Source organism: Propithecus coquereli, unplaced genomic scaffold (assembly GCF_000956105.1).
Source record: "Propithecus coquereli isolate 6110/MARCELLA unplaced genomic scaffold, Pcoq_1.0 Scaffold179, whole genome shotgun sequence".
Taxonomy (NCBI): Eukaryota; Metazoa; Chordata; class Mammalia; order Primates; family Indriidae; genus Propithecus; species Propithecus coquereli.
The window spans coordinates 1776310-1792006 of record NW_012142634.1 but is presented as its reverse complement, the minus strand read 5'-3'; the positions used below and the strand labels follow the sequence as shown (position 1 = coordinate 1792006).

The 15697-nt window shown below is 43.3% G+C and overlaps 1 protein-coding gene across 1 annotated transcript in view; it reads left to right on the top strand.

Moving 5' to 3' along the window:
* Positions 1-2879: 2879 nt before the first annotated feature.
* The window catches only part of LOC105808662 (deleted in malignant brain tumors 1 protein-like), a 53244-nt gene continuing 40426 nt past the window's right edge, over positions 2880-15697 (top strand). The window contains exons 1-4 of the mRNA XM_012642376.1: positions 2880-3090; positions 11575-11640; positions 12594-12911; positions 13005-13034. Coding sequence (XP_012497830.1) covers positions 2880-3090; positions 11575-11640; positions 12594-12911; positions 13005-13034 — 625 coding nt within the window. The remainder of the gene's footprint in view (positions 3091-11574; positions 11641-12593; positions 12912-13004; positions 13035-15697) is intronic.

The window sequence follows — 15697 nt, the reverse complement described above, 5'->3', positions numbered from 1 at the left end:
AGTGCCTCTCCCAGTTTTTGGCTTTGTTTTGGTTTTTTTTTTTTTATTTCCCCTGTTCTTCCCTTTTCTTGTTTAAGTTTGTTTAATTTTGCCTTGGGGGGGATAATCTAATTTCTTTCAAATAAGACATTTTGAGAGATTGACTGCATCATTATTGGGGTCATAGCATGTCATGTGTTCCAAGTCCAGGCATATCTGTGCTCTGAGCAGTCTCGCCTAAGAAATGGTCTCAAAGCGTAAACAACCCCCTGGTCACGGAGCGCTCTCCAGTTTTCTAAGCACCTCCTATCCATTATCCCATTACATCTCACAGCCACTCAGATGGGCTTGTTTTATGATCCCTGCTTTGCAAATAAGGGAACTGAGGTCCAGAGACAAGGTTAAGTCAAGGTCAGGGTTAGAGGCCTTGACCAGCGTCACACAATATATATTAAGGTCTCTGTACTCCACAGCCAGGGATCTGTTCCCACCACCAAAAGTCTACACTCTGAAAAAACTGCCCTGTGCCTAGGCAAAATCTGTAAATGTTCAGACTTATCTTTGATGCTCTGCTAGTAGGCACACACTTCTCACCTACTTCACGCCCCCCAACACACTGGCCCCAAGTCCTGGCAAGCTCCCCAGATGCAGAAGACCCCTGCGCTGACCTGCCCTAAGACCCACCTTCCCACATCATCAAAGCTCAGAACTCCCCCAGTTCTGTTTTAAGTGCTGTTCCCCTGGTGATGTTGAAAGAAAGTCAATGAATGTTAATTGGCGAAACGAGTAATTGATTACCTGAATGAGAGAACAAATGGGAATGGATTAATCCGTTCCAGTGTTTCTCAAACAGATACCCCAACAGCACACCCCAGGGTTGCCTGCAGCAAGCAGAGACTCTCTTTGAAATCCTTTTATCTTAAAAAGTCACTTAGTGCTTTGCTTCCAAGTTATAATAAAATCATATTTATTTTAATACAAAAACAAGGTGTTAAATACTCAACAGCATCAGGTACTGTCAGTCCCTTAGGAAGATACACCTGTTTAGCCTGCAGGACCCTTCTACCCCAATCTCAGGCTGAGAGACGTAGAAAATCAACTCTAGTCCCAGGTACTGGGCTATTGCTCAGCATGGAGTTTAGAATAAAATGTTTGCATTTCAATAAACATTGAAGAATAGTCAAAAGGTCTTTCCTTCCAAGATAGCAATGCCCTAAGCCTTTCTGGATTAACCATATATGACTAATTCCACACCGAAGTGGGGCAACACAGGACCCTTCCAGTAAGTGCAGGGCATTCCAGAATTTTTATCGTTTCTAAGAGACTCAAGTTATATTCAACTTTCTTTTCTTCTCATAGAATATGAATATGAAACTCCAGGAGCTTTTCGTAAGAATCACCATTTATGTCTTTAACATCCACAAATGCCCCCAATCCTCTGATTGTACTCACCAACACATAGCTCACTGCAGGAGGTGGGGGAGGGGCAGAAGACAAACTGAATTTAATCAAAGGGACTCAAAAGGGGAAGAAAAAACAAACAAACAAACAAAAAAACAAAACCAAAAAACAGGTGGCTTCCTTGTCTTTAACCATGCAGAAAATATTTTCTCCCCAACTGTTGCCCAAATGTATTTTAGAAAATTATGGAGTTAGGATATCAATGTGGTTTAGTAAATTACCATTCAGTGACATAGTTAGACTCAGACTGAACTGAAGAGAATCCTAACTTTGCACACCCGAATAAGGCATCCGAGGCTGGAAAGGCAGTGAATGTAGCCTTGGGACACTGTCCCTCTCATCCCCATTTAGCAAATCCAGAGATTAATGGAGAAAAGCACACCCCATTTTTTATCTGAGTCTTCCAGCGTTTCCCTTCCTTAGAAGTACATTTATGAACGCCATAGGAATACACTCCTATAAACACTTGACCCTGTTGCCTTTCTGGCAGAGGTGAATGTGCACAGATAATCCAGTTTAAAAGAGCAATCTGTAAATGATTCTGAGCTGCCCGAATGCACGATCCACTTCTCCCTTGCCAAGTATCAGAACCTACTGAATATATAGCCCAAAGGATGTCATTAGTTCATCATCTACTCCATGAGGCCATCACATACCTGCTGGTGCTTGCTCAGTAAACCTGGGCAGACTATTTTGCACGGCAATGGCAATGACACCCTGTTTATTTCTCTCCGCACTCAGATGCTGAGATCCTAACACCATTTCCTGGTGGTAGGTCAAGGTTTCCTAACTGCTCAGCTGATACAGCTTGGTGGGTCATCGCTTCTCAGTGATGGGTAGATTTTCAACCACGAAAATGCTTCCAAATGAAATGATTTCATCTATCATGCACAATCTCTATGCATTATGCATTCACCTCACTCATAAGCCTTGTGTTTTATTTAAATGCACAGAGGAAGGCTATGTCCTCCTCGCCATCCTTCTTTATCTACTTAGCCTCTTCCCACTCCTCTTCCAAGCCTTAGGTCCATTGTCATCCCTTAGGAAAGACACCTCCAACCTCCCCACCCCATTATGCGCTCTCAAAACTGCTTGTTAGCACTTAGCACAGTTGCGAATCTCCATTTAATTTTAGATGAATGTGACTGCCTCCCCTAGACTTGCAAACCAGACTCCACAGTCTACGGCAGCAGGAGCCAGGTCTGTGAACCACAGTGTCCACAGTGCTATCTACTGTGACCCAGTGTGTGCTCAATAAATACTCGTTGCAAAGTTAGACAAATGGGTTGAGGCAGAATATGCCTGTTCTCCTAACATGCTATATTTCTGTATTTCACTGGCCACAATTGCAACTAGTGAATGGGTCAGGCAGATGTTCTGGGCGCTTGGAAGTTTTCTACCATGGCCAGTGGGGCAGGGTTTGCAATGACCAGTGGGACATGAACGAAGCCAGCGTGGTGTGCCGGCAGCTGAGCTGTGGGCGTGCCCTCACTGCCCCAGCCGAGGCCCGATTTGGTGAAGGCAAAGGCAAGTTTCTGCTGGATGACGTGGACTGCACGGGAAGAGAGAGTTTTCTGGGACAGTGTCCCCATGCCGGCTGGGGCCTGCATAACTGCGGTCCTGGAGAAGATGCCAGTGTCGTCTGCGCAAGTAATGACCACTCTCCATCGAGAGGTGCACAGCGCATTACCCGGATTGCATCTCCGCGGATCCCATTGGCAGTGCTTGCATCTGTGTAATCGTAGCCCGTCTCTACCACTCGTGGGAGCAAACAGTAAGGAGACGTTGTAATATGAGAGCTTCCACTTGAGCTCAGGAATTTGTTAGCCACAAGATGTTGGAATGGATTTTATACAGAGAAAAACAGTGGGAGATATTGGTGGTTCCATAACAAAGACTAGATTGCAAAATGGTGGGTGAAAAGACAGCATGAGTCAGCTCTGGCATGAGTCACTCACGGGGTGTGTTCCACCTTTCTTTGGGACACTTTGGTGAACTAAAGAAAAGTTTTTTCTTACCAGAAGTTTGCAGTCTATTGAAGGTGACAAAGCAAGGAGTTTATAAATTAGAATAGCATCGGTTTGTCCTGTTGATTGTGAGTTCAGGCCATGTATTGCTAATCACAAGTCTTTGACCAAATAGTAATTATCCTGACCAGTCTAGAGGAGGGTTTCTCAATCTTGGCACTCAACATTTCGGGCTAGATCATTTGTTGTGGGTGCGCATTGTAGGCTGTTTTGCAGCATCCTTGACTCTACCCACTAAATGACAGTAGCACCCCCAGTCCCCAAGTTGTGACAACCAGAAACGTCTTCCAACATTGCCAAATATCCTTTGGGGGAGCAAACTTCCCCCAGTTGAGAACCACTGTCTAGAGAATACAAACAAATTTCCCCCAGGTGTGTGACTAATACGGGTGCACTACTGATGCTAAAGACATACATTTGTGTGCCCCTCGGGAAGAAAGGAAACAATTTAGCTGGCCTAGAGAGAAAATTGGCTGCTTGCCTACATTTCCAATTGTATTCAACCGGGAATACTATATCCAGAAGATACTAATGCAATTAATTAGCTTTTTAAGTCCATTCAAACAGCTAAATCGTGTGTGTGTGCGTGTGTGTGTGCACGCACACGCCCGATAGTTGTCTTTCATTTAGTTTTTGAGTTTTCTTTCCCATTTGATTTTTTTAGATTTAGTTGGGGTTTTGGTTTAGAATTCCATCAAAACAGGGTCCCACCTGTTTTTTATGTGTGTGATGAGTTGCCTCCTATTTGGAAGAGTTATGCACAATGGCCAAGCACAGCCACAATTGGATGGAATGTGTGTTATTAGACACATTATGCTAATAAACATTTATGCATCTGATAGTTAGTTAAAGCCACTTGAACTAAGGCAGGGAGAGTCAAAATTTTTATTTTATTTTTTCATTTTAAAATTCATTTCTTATTTTAAGCATCTCCAGAAACAGCTACCCTTTTCTAAAGCAGATCTTTTCTTTTCCTGCTTGTTAACAGAGACTGAGTCCGTAACGCCTACATTAGGTAAGCTCATACTTTTGTTTTGTTGACCTGACGTTTTTCATTCTAGAAGCTACCTGGACAGGTAAATAGGTAGATAATGAAAGAATCAATGGTGTAAGTGATGGGAGGGATCAGATTGCCACATTTCAACAGTCATTATTGGCCTTTTCTGCGTTCCTGGGCCATTAAGATAATCCTACCATTAAGTTGAAAATGCTGCTGGACTGCTTTCCCCTCCTTCCGCAAGAACTAGCTTTATTTCCATTTCAATCAGTAGGGTTTTAGTTATTCTCCAATATTGCTATTTTCATTATTCCAATGGAACTGCTGTTAAAAGCATTATTCCTATCACCGTGTTAAGGAAAAGTCTTGCTAAATTGTTTGCATCACTTACATGACTGTTTAGTGCACATTCTTTCTCGCTATGTGGGACTCGATGTGGCTGGGGAAGGGATGTGACCTGCATGGCTAGGCAAGGGAAGTGACCTGCCTACCATTCGCTCTCATGTTCTAACTACCACTGAACTCCCAACCTGTCTCCCTGCAGAGAACGCTGAAGAATCACTGCAGATGCCCCAAGGTAGGAGGTATTTCCTTGTTGAATTTGCAGTTAGTTACCACAACTTTTTTTTTTTACCACAACTGCTGAGCCACATTTGGAGGGGAGAATGTCGTACATATCCTGCGCATAGAACAGTTGTATCAATTTTCTGGTGTATTAGGAGACTGGTTAAGTCCTGCAACTAGTCAATGCAATGGGAACGTGTTCAAGACAGGCCAGTGCACCAGCAAAGGCCAAGTTTCGGAATGAGGGAAAGGCAATGAGCCTGGCAGCAGAAGTTCCATCTCTGCCATGTATTTAGTGTGATCTTGGGCAAGTCATTACACTCTTTTTTAAAAGGGGGATAAAAACACCTACTTCACAGTGCTTCGTTTAAGTTAAATGAGATCATATGCATGGGATGGTAACAAGAGCCAATGTATATTGAGTGTTTATGATGTTCCAGGAACTGTTCTAAGAACTTTACCTGCATGATTATTAGTTTTTTAATTATCTAACTCAGGGGTCCAAAAACTTTTTTGTAAGGAGCGATACAGTAAATATTTTAGGCTTCTCAGGCCAGATGGTCTCTGTTGCATTTATGAAACTCTGCTGTTGTAGCATTAAAGTAGCCACAGACAGTTCATAAACTAATTGGTGTGCCTGTGTTCCAATAAAATTTCATTTGCAAACACAGGCACTGGGCTAGAATTGAACCACCAACTTTAGCTTCCTGACCCCTGCTCTAAAGAATTAATTAATTCTAAGCACTTTGCATGCATGACATTTAATTTTCACAACAACCTTATAAAACAGGTGCTTTCGTAATCCCCAATTTACTGATGGTGAAACTGAGGCATAGAAAAGTTAATCAACTTCCCCAAGGCCATGCAGCTAGCAAGAGGCACAGCTGTTAGTCTGTTCGATATTATAATACTTTGCTTGGCTTTTATGGACAGCTGATGTTCAAAATATACATATTCCTTCGTCCAACTAGTTTCTCAAGCCAGGAGAAATTGGAGCCATCCCTCATTCTTCCCTCTCCCTCACTTCACATGACTAATGTGTCAGAAAATTCGGTCTCTACTTCCAAAACATATGCTAACCCCATCAGCACCTCCGACTCCACCGTTCCTGCTGTCATCCAAAGCCCCATCATCTTTCATCGTAATCTGGCAACAATTTTCTAAATAGCCCTCTACCTCCCTTCTTGCCTCCTCCAACATCCACATGCACTGTTCTTGTCGCAGAAACCAGAGCAGGCTGGAAAATTGTAAATTGGATCATTCACCTTCACTCAGACCCCTCCAAAGGCTTTCCGCTGTATTTGAATAATGTCCAAATTGGTGACCATGGCCTTTCAGACCCTGTGTGACCTGATGCTTGTTCATGTCTCCGACCACTGAGAAAATACCTCATCTGGACTGTGCTCCCTGGGTCTTTTTCCCATCCCTTGAGACTGTCAAGGTATCTCCCGCCTGGGGCCTTAGTAGGCGGCTCTTCCCTCTGCCTGGAAGGCTCTTTCCAAGATGTTTCTCAGCTCACTCCTTGTAATCAGGTCTCAGCTAAAATGTCACTCCCTGAGTATATGATCCAGAAAGACTCCCTCACGGTTGAGTCCTATTTGATCAACCTGTTTTTCTCTTCCTGGTACTTGCCTCTGAGATGGGCTTTGCATTTTCCTTTTGCTGCCCTGTCTGTTACGTGTCCTCTGCCCCCCTCCCCGGCGTATGGTTACTGTGGGAGCAGGAACTTGTGATGTTTTATCTCAGAGCCAAGGATAGTTCCTGGTACATAGTGGGTTCTAGATAAATACTTATTGGATGAAAAAAATACACATATGCGTAGCATTCTGCCTCTTCTGTAAATTGTTATTGAAAGTGATGTGTTAGGTATTAAAATAGTCAATGATCCTTGAACAAAGGCGACGACTTCCTTTAGGAGAATACTCTTATCAGGCAGTGAGAATTCCATTGTGCAAGGTGATGTTAATTGAATGATCAGTTCTAATAATTAGCTAAGGGTTTTGTGGGTTTATTGGTACTTTTTCTTTCCCTTTCATCCATATGTTTATTAATCTTATATTTCTATTTTTCTGATCCTGCTATGCAGATAAATATATTTTACTGTCAGTCATTTGAAATTTGTAGCAGGATATATATATAAATAATATAATATCTTATAGTTATTATATATTACATTATATATAACATATACTTATAATAATACATACAGTATAATTAATCCAATAATAATTGTGATATATATTATAGTATATAATTATATAATTGTAACTTTTTTATACCTGTGCAATAAGATAACATATATTATGAGTGATATGTAATATACAATATAATAATTAACCAGATATACAAGATTAATAGACATGTCTGCTACGGGTCCAGGAGGAAATGTATTATGGCCACTGGGCTCTGAGGGAAGCTTGAACAGAGAAGACAGCTCAGACGTGGGCAGATGTGGACATGCCATGGTTTTCCTTCTTTGACCCAGTGGGAAACCACTGCCCAGGGCAGGCAGGTGGCCCTGAGTAGCAGTAGTGGCTGGCTTGCTGTTAGCGTATGGGCATTCCAGAGAGTCAGAAGGCCAGGGTGTCTTCCAAACAATTGGATCAGCAAATACAGTACTTCTCAGAGCCTGTGAAGTCCAATGGGTTGTATTTCACCAGGAGTTCACTATATTTTACATTTTGCATTTTAGACCTGTCACTTTGAAGATTTGTTGAAAGCCAATAAGTAGGTCAAGTAAAAGTTATTCAATCTAATTGAGTAAGGAATATTTCAATTTATTTGTACCAATAGGTGATGGAAATTCAGCAACCATATTATCAGGTAAGAGAACTTTTCTGTGCTGTTTTCCCCTGGGACCTTTCTATTTACCCATTTAAATGTAGGAGAGAAGTAAATGAAAGAGGGGCTGTGGAGTTATTTTGCTAACCCATGAAGTAGTAATTCCCAAGACCAGATATGGCCTGGCTGTGGAGCCATCGAGAGGTTTCGTGCTAGTGCAACACCAACAAACAGAAAAGTCAGTAACAAAACAGGCTTAGGAAGAAAATAGGCAGAACAAGAGAATAAAAGTGCCAAGGGTCCCAATGGCCCAGACCACCAGGTCAACTCTCGGGGAGAATAATAAGACCAAAAACATAATTCTCATCTCAAAATACTAAATACCTGCGCTGGGATATTAAATCTGGGAGAGAGACAGGATGGGGATGATTGAGTCCAACAGGACTGAGGATCAGTGGCTAAGAGGTGACATAGCATTTCTATCACTATGCAGTGGTCCCTTCGGAATTGAGACAAAACTGTATTTTGTGAAGTCACAGGTAGCTCCCGACTGAGCTCCCCCAAGTCACTGTGAGCACCCGCTTATGTTAATAGGTGTTTCTTTATTGCAGTTCTACCTGCTGCCGTCTCAACTCAGTTCTCTCCTACAATTGCTGCACGCTCAGCATCACCAGGTAGGACACTACCACCTCTGGCACCATGACCGGATTTAGTGTGGTTTCTAAGTTGCACTGTAATGACAGTCAGTGGTTCTGCCACCATCGCTGGGTACCACACTGCGGTCCATTTGCGATCAAATGACTTGAGAAGAGAGGGACTAGGGGACACTGTGAAATGGTCTGGATTTCACGCTGTCCAGCTTCACTTTATGCTTATCTGTAGTTTTACTGTCAAAGAACATGATCACGCAAGCCTTCCCATTCCACGTGCTTTCACAAATGCTAAGAGGAAGAGGAAAAGAGGTGGGGTGTGTGTGCCTTTGTGTGTGTGTTAGAGAGAGAGATTGTTAAAGGGTCTCTTCATATCTTTTGAATTTAAGAAGGAAACCAGAGTGCCTGATCTAATGTCTGGGAAGTGTCCCACTTGGACACTTCTAAGTTATGCCCCTTTCTAGTTGTGGTAGCAGTGGTCACCACTGCAGGCCATGTTACTTGCTACTTGATCCTGTCTCCACTCTCTATCATCTGCAACTGCTGACGTTTCAATTATACCGTCATACAATGCTTATCCTGACAATGCCGATGATGATCCTTAGAAAACCCTTAACCTGCACTATCCACGTGGCTACTGAGATGTACTGTGTGTGTCACATACGCACTGGATCTTAAAGACTTAGGGACACGGGGAGTTGATATTCAATGAGTGTAAAGTTTCAGTTACGCAGCAAGAATAAGTTCTGGTGGTCCGCTGTACAGTGTAGTGCCTGTGGTTAACAGCGTGGTATTGCGCACTTAGAAGTTTGTTAAGCGGTAGATCTCATGTTAAGCATTCTTATCACACACACAAAAGGAACGCAAGGAGACTTTTGGAGGTGATGGATGTTTATTACCGTGATTGTGGTGATAGTATCACAGGTGTATGCGTACGTCTGAATTCATCAAATTGTATACATTAAACGTGCAGTTTTTTGGTATATCAGTTATACCTCAATAAAGTTTTTTTTTTAGGGAAAAAAAAGACAGTGCTATGAAAAGAATGTAAAATTGCTCATTGACATTTTTATATTGATTACATTTTATATTTGTACTTTATATTATTATATTGAAATGATAATATTTTGTGTATATTGGATTCAATAAGACATATTCTTAAACTTAATTTCACCCATTTGTTTGTACTTTTTAAAACGTGGATACCAGAAAATTTAAAATTACCTATGTGGCTTGCACTTAATTTATAATAAACAGCATTGCCCTGTGCTGCGACAATCCCATGTGTTGAATGCCTTACATGGATTTTCTTATCTGACTCTCCCAATGGCCAGACCACCTAGGTGGCATATTCCATTTACTTGGCAGCACGGTGCCCAGAGCTGACTATGGGGTTTGGATCCTCTCTCTTCTACCTCTCACCTGTGAGACCCTCATGATGTTTCTTTACGTCTTTGTGCCTCTGTTACCCTGTCTGAAAAATGGGAAAAATAACCATTTATTTTAGGGAGTTGTTGTAAGGATTAAGGCAGTGAATCCATGTAAAGGGGTTTAGCAGAAAGCCTGGCGCATGGTCAGTGCACGGCGAGTGTGACCCTGAGGGCCTCAGGGAGTGTCCTATGGGATGCCACCATCCAAGGACGAGGGGCTTCGCCCCGTGGAAGCCAAGCCAGGTGGAGAGGGTGTGGCATTTCTGCTCCTGTCTAAAGCCACAGCCATTTTGCCAGAATTCCTCCCCCAGCCCAGGTAGTCACCACTTTGCTTTCTGCCTCTATGGATTTGCCTATTCCAGATATTTCACATAAATGGCATCACACAATAGGTGGCCTTATGTGCCTGGCATGTTCTCAAGGTTGCTAGTTCCTTTTAAAATTCTCCATTTTGAACGAGCTTGTACAAAGATTATTGAATTTTTTTCCTGGAAACATGAAGCAGACGAAAGTGGTCCTTCCCTTTCTATTCAATATCACATATTAGGAGTCGTTTTCCTTGTATCGTCTTTCCAACAGCTCTCTCAGCTTCCACCGTCTCAGAAGATGTTGACCACCCAACCACATCATCAGGTCGGTGGCTGAGCTGTGAGTTAGAACAACATAAAGTGGGTGTGACACATTCCAGGATTTTTAAGCTCCCAGAAATGATAAGTTGTTGTTTGGGGGCAGGGAGAATTTACTAACAAAGGATTTAGGGACAAAGTGTAATGTCCGCTGCCACCTGCAGTGCCAGCTGTTAAGCTCCATGAGACAAGGGGTTTGTCTGTCTTGTTCTGCGCTGTATCGCTCACACCTACCACAGTGCTTGGCACATTATACACACCCGATAAATGTTCATTGAGTGAATAAACGATTGTGCACGTGGTGCATGTGTGGGCAGGCCATTTGACCCCTCTTGGGGCAGCTTTGGTCTTGGCCGAGAACAATCCTGCCAGACAGTGCTTGGTGGAGGCAAATCTCGACACTCAAGAGACACAGGCATCCCTCTGAAAAACACCAGTAGCCACTATCTGTACAAATATCCCTCCTCAGAGGGAAGGTCCAGTATTTCTCACATGAGCAAACGAATAAAAAATATTCTAACAAATATTTTTATTTTTCAGTCTCAGCAGACAATGAAAAGTCACCAACTGTCTTAGTGGGTAAGAGCCATGGTGCCATCACTAGTCCCATAGATATGCAGCCTCACCATCCAGAGGGGACACGTAGGCAGATGGGCAGACGGGCCACTAGGTTGTATAATGGCCTCGGGGGAGTTGTCTAAGATCATCAGCGTCCTTATGAACACAATGATTTTTACAACTTTTGCCCAATTTGTCAATGGCTTATTTTATTAATACAACTGCTGAGCACCCTCACGCAGAACCTGGTTCTGATACCGGGCTAAAATGGGGAAAAGCACTTGGGGGCAGAAGGATCACATTTAGGGGCTTTCTTTCACCAGCCTCGTCAGAAATCTGCTGGTTCATTAGGAGCCTGTGGCCCATCCAGATGTTTTGGTTAAGGTGTGACACAGCTGGTGGTTCTTTGCCGGCTGCTAGCTGGGCCCTTTTCTCATGTGTACTGTGTCTGTCCCAGGAAGGGAAGCGTCAGTCCTAATCACCGTTTCCGTGTTGTTCCAGTTCTACCTGTGGCCGACTCAGCATCTGCCGGTCGCAGAGCCAACGTGCCTGGGTCCTGCCTCTCAGGTAAGCAGCTTCCTGCAGGACGCGCCACTGCTCTCGTGAGCCACGGGATTCCTTACAGCAGGGAAGTTGGGGGCCCTGCACAGGTGGAGGCGGCTGAGGTGCGTGGGGAAGTCACACACCAGTCACCAGGACAGGGGCGATCGGCTGGGCCTCCCAGACAGCTTGGCAGCTGGTCATCCTCCCTTCCCTGCTACTCCAGGGAAACATTTTAAAGTTCAGAAAATCCAGAGAATAAGAAAGCAAATAACCACGTCTTCCCTACCTAGACATGACTGATGCTTACGTTCTGTCGTGTTGGTTTTCCAGTCCTACCAGGAAATAAAACAGTTACATGTGAAGCGGCCAATATTCCTCAGTCTAAGTCTCCCATTTCTCCTTCCTAATAAAAGGAAGGAGAAATTCTTTTGAATTTTGTAAATACCCTTATAGTTCATTTTCAAATATTTTTACATGTATGAATTATGTGATTTCTATGTTATTTTGTGGGTTTTTTCTTTCACAAATTGTATCAGTCTCTGCATATTATTTGATACACTTTCTTTCTTTACTCAGTGTTGTGTTTTTGAGGCCAATCTACTTTACATACGTGTGTATATATGTGTGTATCTCACTGCTATAGAGCGTTCCATTTGGGGACTATACCAATTTAACTTGATCCATTTCCCCACGGATGGAAAAATATTTTCCTAAATTCTTACGGCTACCCTGCTGATGTTGAGCCCCATAGCACCGAGGCACGAGAAATACCTGTCCCCCAATCTAATCTGCTCCGCTTTGTGACTAACAAAGAATGCATCACGTTGTGGTGTCATTGTTAAGTGATTTTTTCCTAGAATGTTCTTACATCTTACATATTTGGGGTAATCAAAAACTCACCTTAATTTGTAAGCCAGCCACACAGGGTGACTTCGAGAAGTACGATCCGAAAGCCTCCTCGATTTCCGTTTGCACAGGAGACTGGCCGGCGCTGAGGCTGGTGAACGGCCCGGGGAGATGCGCTGGACGGGTGGAGGTCTCCTACCAGGGCACCTGGGGGTCAGTGTGTGGCGACGGCTGGGGCCTGAGCGAGGCGCACGTCGTGTGCAGGCAGCTCGGGTGCGGTGCGGCGGTGTCTGCCCCGCTCGGCGCCCACTTTGGCCCAGGCTTCGGGAGGATCGTCCTGGACAACGTGCGCTGCAGCGGCGGCGAGGGCTGCCTGGCCCAGTGCGCCCACAACAGCTGGTTCATTCACAACTGTGGTCACGAGGAGGACGCCGGAGCCATCTGCTCGGGTGAGGGGTCTCCCTGCATTCCCCCGGCTCCTGGGCAGAATGGGCTATTGTCCCCCTCCGAGAGGGCTGATGTGTGTCTCTCTGCACTAACAGGTTCTCTCACGGCCAGCCCCGCCCCTGCAGGTAAGACGGACTGGGACTATTTCTATGTCCCATTCTTCCTACTCGGGTTCTGTCCAGCAGTCTAGCTAACATCTGCTCTGTGGGATGGAAATGGGATGGGGTGAAGCTGCAAAATGAAGCTTTAAGCGGTTTGCAGAGGCCGGTTGGCATAGTCCTTACTCACTTGAAGCCCAGGAGGTCTTCCCGGTTGAGCTCTCAACCCACCGTGAGACTCAGGACACAGGCAGCCGTGCTGAGTTCGCTCTCAGGCTCTCCTTCCCTGGGAAACCTGCCAGTCCTGGCTACGACAGCCCTTCTGCTACACAGCTGCTCGAGGGTTGATCCCAGGCACCATTTGGAGTGAGGCTTGGCGGGGAGCTCAACATTAGCAAGATCAGCAAAGAGGAAGTTAGGAATTAGCTGGCAGTACCCAGTCATCCGGGTGCAGGGACCTTCCCAAGTCAGAACTAACTTATGAGACAGCTGCAGGCGAGATAAGACTCTTCTGTGGCCACTGAAGGATTGCAATTAACAATCCTTGACTTCAGGGTATAATCTACTATGCCTATGCCCATCAGTCTTCACAAACCACTTATTTAACAGTAAATTGCCATTCACTTTCCAGAGTGATTAGATCAGAAATTTATCCCTCTGGCGTCTGTGAAGCCTGATTTTTCCTAACAGGCAAAGAAATGACATTAATTGAAAATTTTATATTTATGTGATTTCAGAGTACCTCTGCCACTAGGTAATGCCAGGGGGCCATTTCAATTACTTTTTTATCCTAAAGCAGTGGTTTTCAAGTTTTGTGCATCAGACTCATCGGGAGGCCTTATTCAAACACTGATTGTGGGCCCTACCCTGAGCTTCTGACTCTGTAGGTCTAGGGAGGGGAGCGATCATTTGCATTTCTAACAACTCTGGGATGCTATGCTGCTAGTCTGGGGGCCACGATTTGAGAACTGCTGAATTAAAACATAACCAACAAGGAATATTTCTTATCCTAATAAACAGAAGCAGAATTGTCATTATCTTCATCATTATCTTCATCCTCCTCATCCTTGTCATCTTCACCATTATCACCATCATTGCCACCCTCATCACTACCATCGTCATCATCAATACCATCATTACCACCACCACCATCACCATTATCAAAAACTAGTCTATCTGGTAAGTGAAACTTTGCATTTGTGAGCCACTTCCCTGGTTGTTTTCAGTTTATGTGTTTCAGTTATGTGTTTTTATGGTTTTATACGCACACGCGTGTGCGCACACACACATACAGAACTTAACATCCAAACAGAAATATTTAAGTTATTAAGATATCTGCAAACGTCTGGATATCTAGTATTCTGCAAAGAGACAGGTCTCTGTGGGTGAATTAATTTTCCATTTATAGTTAGGAACCTGGGGTTGCATTCATGATCCTCTTCATCTGACAGCCACTGTCCTGACCCAAGCCTTTACTGCCTCTGCCTGTCTAGATGACCCCACTCTCCTACCTGGCTTCCCTGCCTACCGGCTCCCAACATTCTAGTCTGTTATTTACATACAGTCAGAGTTATGTTTTTTTAAAAGTCAGGCTTATTGAAGCATAATTTACCTACAGTAAAAACTACCTTGTAGTTCAAAGAATTTTAATGAATGGCTGCAGTTGTGTAACCATCACCACCATCAAGATACAGAACATTTCCATTACCTTGTAAAGTTCTTATGCCCCTTCGTAGTTAAATCCTTCTCCTGACCCCCAGATCCTGCAAACACTGATATGATTTCTGTCTCCATAGGTTTGCCTTTTCCAGAGCATTATGTACTGTAATCAGACAATATGTAGCATTTTGTGTTGGGATTCATTGCTGAACATAAGGCTTTTCAGATTCACCCATGTAGTTCCCTGTATCAGACATTCATTCTTTCTTATTTCTGAGTATTCCACTGCAAGAATGTACTAAAATTTGTTTATCCTTTTACCATTTAGTGGACATTTTGTTTCCAATTTTTACCATCATGAATAAAGCTACTACAAACATTCATGTACAAGTTGCACACTATTTTCCAAAGTGACTGTACCATTTTGCATTCCCACCAGCAATTTAGGAGAGTTACAGTTGCTCTCCATCCTTGCCAACACTTCGGGTGGTCTATTTTTTAAATTGGGCCAGTATAGTATCTCTACTATAATGAGACAGTACTGTCTTTTTGTGGTTTTAATTTGCATTTCTCTAATGATGCTGCACATTTTTTCATGTGCTTATTTGCATTACTTTCATGAAGTGTCAGTTCACATCTTTTATCCTTTTTTTTAAAAAAACTGAGTTGTTTGTCTTATTACTGTGTTGTAAGACAGTTATTTGTTCATTACAGATACAAGTACTTTATCAGATATGAATTTTGCAAATATTTTCTCCCAGCCTGTGACTTGTCTTTTCATGTTCTTAACAGTGCTTTTGAAGAGCAGAATTTTTTAATTTTAATGAAGTCAAATTCACCGGGATTTTTTCTTTACTAGATTGTGCATTTATGTTTCATCTAAGAAATCTTTGCTTAACCAAAGGTCTTCCAGATTTTCTCTTGCTTTCTTCCAGAAGTTTTGCAGTTTTAGGGCTTTCATTCAGCTCTACGGTCCATCTTAGTTGATCTTTGCAAATGGTTTAAGGTATGGGTCAAAGGCCTTTTTTTTT